This window comes from Coregonus lavaretus (assembly GCF_964263955.1).
Source record: "Coregonus lavaretus genome assembly, chromosome: 14".
Taxonomy (NCBI): domain Eukaryota; kingdom Metazoa; phylum Chordata; class Actinopteri; order Salmoniformes; family Salmonidae; genus Coregonus; species Coregonus lavaretus.
In genome coordinates, this window is record NC_140001.1 from 2,789,213 (window position 1) to 2,801,770 (window position 12,558).

General features: G+C 43.2%; 1 protein-coding gene across 2 annotated transcripts in view; it reads right to left on the minus strand.

Moving 5' to 3' along the window:
* The window catches only part of LOC311141711 (phosphatidate cytidylyltransferase 1-like), a 99,547-nt gene that overhangs the window by 60,437 nt on the left and 26,552 nt on the right, over positions 1 to 12,558 (minus strand). For both annotated transcript variants that reach the window (XM_084177135.1, XM_084177136.1), the window contains exons 2-3: positions 6,427 to 6,569; positions 1,095 to 1,191 (exon numbers count right to left, since the gene is read on the minus strand). In XM_084177135.1, the coding sequence (XP_084033261.1) occupies positions 1,095 to 1,191; positions 6,427 to 6,569 (240 nt within the window). The remainder of the gene's footprint in view (positions 1 to 1,094; positions 1,192 to 6,426; positions 6,570 to 12,558) is intronic.

Here is a 12,558-nt window from a genome sequence, read left to right on the forward strand (position 1 = left end):
TAATATGAACGTCATAAAGCCACCTACCACTAATATGAACATGATGTTATAAAGCCTCCTACCACTAATATGAACATGATGTTATAAAGCCACCTACCACTAATATGAACATGTCATAAAGCCACCTACCACTAATATTGACATGATGTTATAAAGCCACCTACCACTAATATGAACATGATGTTATAAAGCCACCTACCACTAATATGAACGTCATAAAGCCACCTACCACTAATATGAACGTCATAAAGCCACCTACCACTAATATGAACATGATGTTATAAAGCCACCTACCACTAATATGAACCTGATGTTATAAAGCCACCTACCACTAATATGAACATGATGTTATAAAGCCACCTACCACTAATATGAACATGATGTTATAAAGCCACCTACCACTAATATGAACATGATGTTATAAAGCCACCTACCACTAATATGAACATGATGTTATAAAGCCACCTACCACTAATATGAACATGATGTTAAAGCAACCTACCACTAATATGAACATGATGTTATAAAGCCACCTACCACTAATATGAACATGATGTTATAAAGCCACCTACCACTAATATGAACATGATGTTATAAAGCCACCTACCACTAATATGAACATGATGTTATAAAGCCACCTACCACTAATATGAACATGATGTTATAAAGCCACCTACCACTAATATGAACATGATGTTATAAAGCCACCTACCACTAATATGAACATGAAGTTATAAAGCCACCTACCACTAATATGAACATGTTATAAAGCCACCTACCACTAATATGAACATGATGTTATAAAGCCACCTACCACTAATATGAACATGATGTTATAAAGCCACCTACCACTAATATGAACATGATGTTATAAAGCCACCTACCACTAATATGAACATGATGTTATAAAGCCACCTACCACTAATATGAACATGATGTTATAAAGCCTCCTACCACTAATATGAACATGTTGTTATAAAGCCACCTACCACTAATATGAACATGATGTTATAAAGCCACCTACCACTAATATGAACATGATGTTATAAAGCCACCTACCACTAATATGAACATGATGTTATAAAGCCACCTACCACTAATATGAGCATGACAGGTCCAAGGTAGATCATCATGAAGAATCCTGATATCATGGCCATGGACAGAACCCCTCGTATACAGCAGTTCTTCCACCTGGAAACAGAGACACAGATACACACAAAACCATCAATACACACAGATACACACAAAACCATCAATACACACAAACCCATCAATACACACAAACAACATTGTAGGCCTACATAAAACCCCATTATCTATACACAGTCTTTAAAACAAAGCTATCCTGTTTTTTGCAGTTGAACAAAGCTATCGGTCATTGGACACCTACAGTGAGGTCCAACAGTATTGGGACAGTGACATATATTTTGTTGTTTTGGCTCTGTACTCCAGCACGTTGGATTTGAAATTATACAATGACCCTGAGGTTAAAGTGCACACTGTCAACTTTAATTTGAGGGTATTTTCATCCATATCGGCAGAACCGTTTAGAAATTACAGCAATGTTTATACATAGTCCCCCTATCTGAGGGGACCAAAAGTACTGGACAAATTCACTATAAGAATATAATATGTTTCTAAACACTTCTATATTAAATGTGGATGCTACCATGATTACTGATAGTCCTGAATGAATCGTGAATAATGATGAGTGAGAAAGTTAGACGCACAAATATCATACCCCCAAGACATGCTAACCTCTCACCATTACAACAACAGGGGTGGTTAGCATTTTATATCATACCCCCAAGACATGCTAACCTCTCACCATTACAACAACAGGGGTGGTTAGCATTTTATATCATACCCCCAAGACATGCTAACCTCTCACCATTACAACAACAGGGGTGGTTAGCATTTTATATCATACCCCCAAGACATGCTAACCTCTTACCATTTCAATAACAGGGGAGGTTAGCATTTTTTGGGGGCATGACATGTGCGTACCACTATATGAACTTTTTCACGATTCATTCAGGATTATCCATGGTGTCCCTCACCTCTCATTACTCTATAATGGTGGACTACCATGGTGTCCCTCACCTCTCATTACTCTATAATGCTGGACTACCATGGTGTCCCTCACCTCTCATTACTCTATAATGCTGGACTACCGTGGTGTCCCTCACCTCTCATTACTCTATAATGCTGGACTACCATGGTGTCCCTCACCTCTCATAACTCTATAATGCTGGACTACCGTGGTGTCCCTCACCTCTCATTACTCTATAATGCTGGACTACCACGGTGTCCCTCACCTCTCATTACTCTATAATGCTGGACTACCGTGGTGTCCCTCACCTCTCATTACTCTATAATGCTGGACTACCATGGTGTCCCTCGCCTCTCATTACTCTATAATGCTGGACTACCGTGGTGTCCCTCACCTCTCATTACTCTATAATGCTGGACTACCGTGGTGTCCCTCACCTCTCATTACTCTATAATGCTGGACTACCGTGGTGTCCCTCACCTCTCATTACTCTATAATGCTGGACTACCATGGTGTCCCACACCTCTCATTACTCTATAATGCTGGACTACCATGGTGTCCCTCACCTCTCATTACTCTATAATGCTGGACTACCATGGTGTCCCTCACCTCTCATTACTCTATAATGCTGGACTACCATGGTGTCCCTCACCTCTCATTACTCTATAATGCTGGACTACCATGGTGTCCCTCACCTCTCATTACTCTATAATGCTGGACTACCGTGGTGTCCCTCACCTCTCATTACTCTATAATGCTGGACTACCGTGGTGTCCCTCACCTCTCATTACTCTATAATGCTGGACTACCATGGTGTCCCTCACCTCTCATTACTCTATAATGCTGGACTACCGTGGTGTCCCTCACCTCTCATTACTCTATAATGCTGGACTACCGTGGTGTCCCTCACCTCTCATTACTCTATAATGCTGGACTACCATGGTGTCCTTCTCACCTCTCATTACTCTATAATGCTGGACTACCATGGTGTCCCTCACCTCTCATTACTCTATAATGCTGGACTACCACGGTGTCCCTCACCTCTCATTACTATATAATGCTGGACTACCACGGTGTCCCTCACCTCTCATTACTCTATAATGCTGGACTACCGTGGTGTCCCTCACCTCTCATTACTCTATAATGCTGGACTACCATGGTGTCCCTCACCTCTCATTACTCTATAATGGTAGACTACCGTGGTGTCCCTCACCTCTCATTACTCTATAATGCTGGACTACCATGGTGTCCCTCACCTCTCATTACTCTATAATGCTGGACTACCACGGTGTCCCTCACCTCTCATTACTCTATAATGCTGGACTACCGTGGTGTCCCTCACCTCTCATTACTCTATAATGCTGGACTACCGTGGTGTCCCTCACCTCTCATTACTCTATAATGCTGGACTACCGTGGTGTCCCTCACCTCTCATTACTCTATAATGCTGGACTACCGTGGTGTCCCTCACCTCTCATTAATCTATAATGCTGGACTACCACGGTGTCCCTCACCTCTCATTACTCTATAATGCTGGACTACCGTGGTGTCCCTCACCTCTCATTACTCTATAATGCTGGACTACCGTGGTGTCCCTCACCTCTCATTACTCTATAATGCTGGACTACCATGGTGTCCCTCACCTCTCATTACTCTATAATGCTGGACTACCGTGGTGTCCCTCACCTCTCATTACTCTATAATGCTGGACTACCGTGGTGTCCCTCACCTCTCATTACTCTATAATGCTGGACTACCATGGTGTCCCTCACCTCTCATTACTCTATAATGCTGGACTACCGTGGTGTCCCTCACCTCTCATTACTCTATAATGCTGGACTACCATGGTGTCCCTCACCTCTCATTACTCTATAATGGTAGACTACCGTGGTGTCCCTCACCTCTCATTACTCTATAATGCTGGACTACCATGGTGTCCCTCACCTCTCATAACTCTATAATGCTGGACTACCGTGGTGTCCCTCACCTCTCATTACTCTATAATGCTGGACTACCGTGGTGTCCCTCACCTCTCATTACTCTATAATGCTGGACTACCGTGGTGTCCCTCACCTCTCATTACTCTATAATGCTGGACTACCATGGTGTCCCTCACCTGGTGTCCCTCACCTCTCATTACTCTATAATGCTGGACTACCATGGTGTCCCTCACCTCTCATTACTCTATAATGCTGGACTACCGTGGTGTCCCTCACCTCTCATTACTCTATAATGCTGGACTACCATGGTGTCCTTCTCACCTCTCATTACTCTATAATGCTGGACTACCATGGTGTCCCTCACCTCTCATTACTCTATAATGCTGGACTACCACGGTGTCCCTCACCTCTCATTACTATATAATGCTGGACTACCACGGTGTCCCTCACCTCTCATTACTCTATAATGCTGGACTACCATGGTGTCCCTCACCTCTCATTACTCTATAATGCTGGACTACCGTGGTGTCCCTCACCTCTCATTACTCTATAATGCTGGACTACCATGGTGTCCCTCACCTCTCATTACTCTATAATGCTGGACTACCATGGTGTCCCTCACCTCTCATTACTCTATAATGCTGGACTACCGTGGTGTCCCTCACCTCTCATTACTCTATAATGCTGGACTACCATGGTGTCCCTCACCTCTCATTACTCTATAATGCTGGACTACCGTGGTGTCCCTCACCTCTCATTACTCTATAATGCTGGACTACCATGGTGTCCTTCACCTCTCATTACTCTATAATGCTGGACTACCGTGGTGTCCCTCACCTCTCATTACTCTATAATGCTGGACTACCATGGTGTCCCACACCTCTCATTACTCTATAATGCTGGACTACCATGGTGTCCCTCACCTCTCATTACTCTATAATGGTAGACTACCGTGGTGTCCCTCACCTCTCATTACTCTATAATGCTGGACTACCATGGTGTCCCTCACCTCTCATTACTCTATAATGCTGGACTACCACGGTGTCCCTCACCTCTCATTACTCTATAATGCTGGACTACCGTGGTGTCCCTCACCTCTCATTACTCTATAATGCTGGACTACCGTGGTGTCCCTCACCTCTCATTACTCTATAATGCTGGACTACCGTGGTGTCCCTCACCTCTCATTACTCTATAATGCTGGACTACCGTGGTGTCCCTCACCTCTCATTACTCTATAATGCTGGACTACCGTGGTGTCCCTCACCTCTCATTACTCTATAATGCTGGACTACCATGGTGTCCCTCACCTCTCATTACTCTATAATGCTGGACTACCATGGTGTCCCTCACCTCTCATTACTCTATAATGCTGGACTACCACGGTGTCCCTCACCTCTCATTACTCTATAATGCTGGACTACCGTGGTGTCCCTCACCTCTCATTACTCTATAATGCTGGACTACCGTGGTGTCCCTCACCTCTCATTACTCTATAATGCTGGACTACCATGGTGTCCTTCACCTCTCATTACTCTATAATGCTGGACTACCATGGTGTCCCTCACCTCTCATTACTCTATAATGCTGGACTACCATGGTGTCCCTCACCTCTCATTACTCTATAATGCTGGACTACCACGGTGTCCCTCACCTCTCATTACTCTATAATGCTGGACTACCGTGGTGTCCCTCACCTCTCATTACTCTATAATGCTGGACTACCGTGGTGTCCCTCACCTCTCATTACTCTATAATGCTGGACTACCATGGTGTCCTTCACCTCTCATTACTCTATAATGCTGGACTACCATGGTGTCCCTCACCTCTCATTACTCTATAATGCTGGACTACCGTGGTGTCCCTCACCTCTCATTACTCTATAATGGTGGACTACCATGGTGTCCCTCACCTCTCATTACTCTATAATGCTGGACTACCATGGTGTCCCTCACCTCTCATTACTCTATAATGCTGGACTACCATGGTGTCCCTCACCTCTCATTACTCTATAATGCTGGACTACCATGGTGTCCCTCACCTCTCATTACTCTATAATGCTGGACTACCGTGGTGTCCCTCACCTCTCATTACTCTATAATGCTGGACTACCACGGTGTCCCTCACCTCTCATTACTCTATAATGCTGGACTACCGTGGTGTCCCTCACCTCTCATTACTCTATAATGCTGGACTACCGTGGTGTCCCTCACCTCTCATTACTCTATAATGCTGGACTACCATGGTGTCCCTCACCTCTCATTACTCTATAATGCTGATCGTAACCCAAACGTTATGTTTGTGTGTGTGGCTCAAAACACATTTCTGGGAATGGTTATTATAGTGCATTCAATGTGTAGTATAGAGGTACATCCCACCTCTCTCTCGCTCTACCCTCGCTGTCCTGGGAGGATGTTTGTGTGTGTGTGTTACCTGGGGTTGAGGCCCTCCACGGCCTCTTTGAGGAACTGTGGAGTGTGGTCTGCTGTGGAGGGAGGAACGGATGGGGTGTCTGCTTTAGACTCACTGTCTCCATCTCCTCCAGCCAGGCCCAGTCTGTCCTCTCCATCTGTCTCCTAACACACACACACACACACACACACACACACACACACACACACACACACACACACACACAGGAGAAAGGAGCGAGGGAGGGAGCAAGTCAGACTAGAAATACTAGTGTATAGTATAAATACTACTGTATAGTAGAAATACTACTGTATAGTAGAAATACTAGTGTGTCAGCAACAAAGAAAAACAATGCAGCCATGATCTAAATATACTAGATTAGACTAGTCATTCCGCTACAGTACTGGAGTATAGATCTAAAGATACTAGATTAGACTAGTCATTATGCTACAGTACTGGAGTATAGATCTAAAGATACTAGATTAGACTAGTCATTCCGCTACAGTACTGGAGTATAGATCTAAAGATACTAGATTAGACTAGTCATTCCGCTACAGTACTGGAGTATAGATCTAAAGATTCTAGATTAGACTAGTCATTCCGCTACAGTACTGGAGTATAGATCTAAAGATACTAGATTAGACTAGTCATTATGCTACAGTACTGGAGTATAGATCTAAAGATACTAGATTAGACTAGTCATTATGCTACAGTACTGGAGTATAGATCTAAAGATACTAGATTAGACTAGTCATTCCGCTACAGTACTGGAGTATAGATCTAAAGATACTAGATTAGACTAGTCATTATGCTACGGTACTGGAGTATAGATCTAAAGATACTAGATTAGACTAGTCATTATGCTACAGTACTGGAGTATAGATCTAATGATACTAGATTAGACTAGTCATTCCGCTACAGTACTGGAGTATAGATCTAAAGATACTAGATTAGACTAGTCATTATGCTACAGTACTGGAGTATAGATCTAAAGATACTAGATTAGACTAGTCATTATGCTACAGTACTGGAGTATAGATATAAAGATACTAGATTAGACTAGTCATTCCGCTACAGTACTGGAGTATAGATCTAAAGATACTAGATTAGACTAGTCATTATGCTACAGTACTGGAGTATAGATCTAAAGATACTAGATTAGACTAGTCATTCTGCTACAGTACTGGAGTATAGATCTAAAGATACTAGATTAGACTAGTCATTATGCTACAGTACTGGAGTATATATCTAAAGATACTAGATTAGACTAGTCATTCCGCTACAGTACTGGAGTATAGATCTAAAGATACTAGATTAGACTAGTCATTATGCTACAGTACTGGAGTATAGATCTAAAGATACTAGATTAGACTAGTCATTCTGCTACAGTACTGGAGTATAGATCTAAAGATACTAGATTAGACTAGTCATTATGCTACAGTACTGGAGTATAGATCTAAAGATACTAGATTAGACTAGTCATTATGCTACGGTACTGGAGTATAGATCTAAATATACTAGATTAGACTAGTCATTCCGCTACAGTACTGGAGTATAGACCTAGAATAAAAACTGGCTAGCCTACATATGATCTCCTCCAACAGGGATTTCTGGAAAATCAGGAAATGTGGGAAAGTTTAAATAATTTTGCAACTTGCACTGAAAGCAATGCCCCATTCAGTCACACCCAGTAGAATCATTATATTAATATGGTTGACACACCTACTTATTCAAGGGTTTTTCTTTATTTTTACTATTTTCTACATTGTAGAATAATAGTGAAGACATCAAAACTATGAAATAACACACCAAATATTTTATATTTGAGATTCTTCAAAGTAGCCACCCTTTGCCTTGATGACAGCTTTGCAGACTCTTGGCATTCTCTCAACCAGTTTCATGAGGTAGTCACCTGGAATGCATTTCAATTAGCAGGTGTGCCTTGTTAATTACTGTGGTGTCCCTCCCAATTTCTGAGGCTGGTAACTCTATTGAACTTATCCTCTGCAGCAGAGTTAACTCTGGGTCTTCCTGTCCTGTGGCGGTCCTCATGGACAGACAGTTTCATCATAGCGCTTGATGTTTTTTTTTGGGTTGCATATCCCGAGGAAACATTGAAAATCTTCAAACTACATAAACGCTTGGCAGACAATAGCAACATGGATCAACATTGGGGCATGATCTAGGCCTCTAGGTGTATTTTACACAACAGAAATAGCGTACATGCTGTAGATGCTACATGATGCAATTCTACAGTTGTGGTCAAAAGTTTTGAGAAGTAAGTATTGGTCTTCACAAAGTTCGCTGCTTCAGTGTTTTTAGATATTTTTGTTTAGATGTTACTATGGTATACTCAAGTATAATTACAAGCATTCCATACGGTGTCAAAGGCTTTTATTGACAATTACATTAAGTTTATGCAAAGTGTCAATATTTGCAGTGTTGACTTTTTCAAGACCTCTGCAATCTGCCCTGGCATGCTGTCAATTAACTTCTGGGCCACATCCTGACTGATGGCAGCCCATTCTTGCATAATTCAATGCTTGGAGTTTGTCAGAATTTGTGGGGTTTTGTTTGTCCACCCGCTTCTTGAGGATCAACCACAAATTCTCAATGGGATTAAGGTCTGGGGAGTTTCCTGGCCATGGACCCAAAATGTCAATGTTTTGTTTCCCGAGCCACTTCGTTAACACTTTTGCCTTATGGCAAGGTGCTCCATCATGCTGGAAAAGGCATTGGTCGTCACCAAACTGTTCTTGGATGGTTGGGAGAAGTTGCTCTCAGAGGATGTGTTGGTACCATTCTTTATTCATGGCTGTGTTCTTAGGCAAAAATGTGAGTGAGCCCACTCCCTTGGCTGAGAAGCAACCCCACACATGAATGGTCTCAGGATGCTTTACTGTTGGCATGACACAGGACTGATGGTAGCACTCACCTTGTCTTCTCCGGACAAGGTGTTTTCCGGATGCCCCAAACAATCGGAAAGGGGATTCATCAGAGAAAATGACTTTACCCCAGTCCTCAGCAGTCCAATCCCTGTACCTTTTGCAGAATATCAGTCTGTCCCTGATGTTTTTCCTGGAGAGAAGTGGCTTCTTTGCTGCCCTTCTTGACACCAGGCCATCTTCCAAAAGTCTTTGCCTCACTGTGCGTGCAGATGCACTCACACCTGCCTGCTGCCATTCCTGAGCAAGCTCTGCACTGGTGGTGCCCCGATTCCGCAGCTGAATCAACTTTAGGAGACGGTCCTGGCGCGTGCTGGACTTTCAGGGCGCCCTGACGTCTTCTTCAAAACAATTGAACCTCTCTCCTTGAAGTTCTTGATGATCCGATAAATGGTTGATTTAGGTGCAATCTTACTAGCAGCAATATCCTTCCCTGTAAAGCCCTTTTTGTGCAAAGCAATGATGATGGCACGTGTTTCCTTGCAGGTAACCATGGTTAACAGAGGAAGAACAATGATTTCAAGCACCACCCTCCTTTTGAAGCTTCCAGTCTGTTATTCTAACTCAATCAGCATGACAGAGTGATCTCCAGCCTTGTCCTCGTCAACACTCTCACCTGTGTTAAAGAGAATCACTGACATGATGGCAGCTGGTCCTTTTGTGGCAGGGCTGAAATGCAGTGGAATTGTTTTTTGGGGGATTAAGTTCATTTTCATGGCAAAGAGGGACTTTGCAATTAATTGCAATTCATCTGATCACTCTTCATGACATTCTGGAGTATATGCAAATTGCCATCATCAAAACTGAGGCAGCAGACTTGTGAAAATTAGCATTTGTGTCATTCTCAAAACTTTTGACCACGACTGTTTTCTACTGACGCAATGCTACATGCTATTGGAGGGAGCAATGCTACATGCTATTGGAGCAATGCTACATGCTATTGGAGCAATGCTACATGCTATTGATTAGGGGTGTAATGGTACACGTATTTGTACCGAACCGTTCGGTACGGCGACCTCAGTTCGGTCCGCAGCCAAAGAAAGCGCCTGGCAGCTGATTTCTGACTGGGCCAAAGAAATTACAATAGCGATAGGTATGTTTATAGCCACAGATTTATGCCATTTCTCGGTGGTTGAGAACAGTTTTTTTTTTTTTTTTCAGCACCTGGTCAAAGTGCTCGAGCCACGTTACGAGCTTCCCTCTTGCACCCATTTCAGCGAACAGGTGGTACACCCACTCTTATAAGCAAGCCATAGACAAAGTTGTCAATTATTTGTTTTATTCCCTTTGAGGGAGTCACAAGTGTCAGAGTGGAAACTTGCGAGGCACAACATAACAATCCCTGTCACAGACAATGCCAGGAACATTATGAATGATGTCACAGACAATGCCAGGAACATTATGAATGATGTCACAGACAATGCCAGGAACATTATGAATGATGTCACAGACAATGCCAGGAACATTATGAATGATGTCACAGACAATGCCAGGAACATTATGAATGATGTCACAGACAATGCCAGGAACATTATGAATGATGTCACAGACAATGCCAGGAACATTATGAATGATGTCACAGACAATGCCAGGAACATTATGAATGATGTCACAGACAATGCCAGGAACATTATGAATGATGTCACAGACAATGCCAGGAACATTATGAATGATGTCACAGACAATGCCAGGAACATTATGAATGATGTCACAGAAGCTGGAACTTAGGCCTACATATAAGGTGCTATACTTATTAAAAAAGACATAACCTGTATATCTAATGTACTACAGTAACTGTTGCCATTTCATTTTTTTTTTTTGCTGTACCGGAACCGAACAGTGACCAAAACGTACCGGACCGTGGTTTTGGTGAACCGTTACACCCCTACTAACAGAGATATGACAACACTGTCAGTTCCTTATGCAGTTGGCACGGCGTTGGCTAGTCTGAAAAGTTCTAGAGATATCAACACTGTCATGTCATTATGCAGTTGGCATGGCGTTGGCTAGTGCCACTAGGTCAGTAGGTAACGCTCCACTCTGGGAGGTAAACATGTTAATTGCTGTCTAATAAATATTGAACCTGTTTTCGATTAACTCTGAGCAGGACAGAAGAGCCAACCACCACAGTGCTAACCGGTCTTAGTCCAGACCAGATCAAAAGTTCTGAATTGGCCTACTTAGCTAAATTAGAAGACAATTGGGATATTCCTTTTTCACGCAGTGCTTTTGAAGGCAGTTAACGTTTCTCCCTATGGGTATAATATGGTGCTGTCTTCGTTGGCCAGTCTACAAGATGTTACTTAGGGCCAGGTTATTTTTGAAACATGGTGAGGTAAATGGGTCTCTCTCTCTCTCTTCATAGGGATGCTGATGTTTTAGAACATCTTCCCTTTCATGGTTTCCCTCACTAAAACCGCTATATACGGAGGGAGGGGGGAGAGAGAGACATGGGACACCAGGGGTCATTGGGAGACCTAGTGGCTACTGAATGTGGTGTTCACCAGGGGTACTTGGGAGACCTAGTGGCTACTGAATGTGGTGTTCACCAGGGGTACTTTGGGAGACCTAGTGGCTACTGAATGTGGTGTTCACCAGGGGTAATTGGGAGACCTAGTGGCTACTGAATGTGGTGTTCACCAGGGGTAATTGGGAGACCTAGTGGCTACTGAATGTGGTGTTCACCAGGGGTCATTGGGAGACCTAGTGGCTACTGAATGTGGTGTTCACCAGGGGTCATTGGGAGACCTAGTGGCTACTGAATGTGGTGTTCACCAGGGGTCATTGGGAGCAAGAGGAGTTGAGGGTGTGTGTTGGGTTGAGAAGGGGGTCAGCTGTGACAGTGTGTGTGTGTTGAGTGTGTGTGTGTGTTGAGTGTGTGTGTGTGTTGAGTGTGTGTGTGTGTGTGTTGTGTGTTGTGTGTGTGTGTGGTGTGTGTGTGTGTGTGTGTGTGTTGAGTGTGTGTGTTGAGTGTGTGTGTGTGTTGCGTGTGTGTGTGTGTGTGGTGTGTGTTGAGTGTGTGGTGTGTGTGTGTGCGTAGCTGTGAGTGCACTAGGCTCAGACAGACATGTAGGCGTAGATTCCTACTCAACCTTGACAGGATTTTTTCTGTACCCCAAAAAATATTACTATGTTTTATATACTTGTCGGGATGGAAAAACATTTACCATGTAAACTTAAAAGACCTACAACAAAATACGTTTGTAGA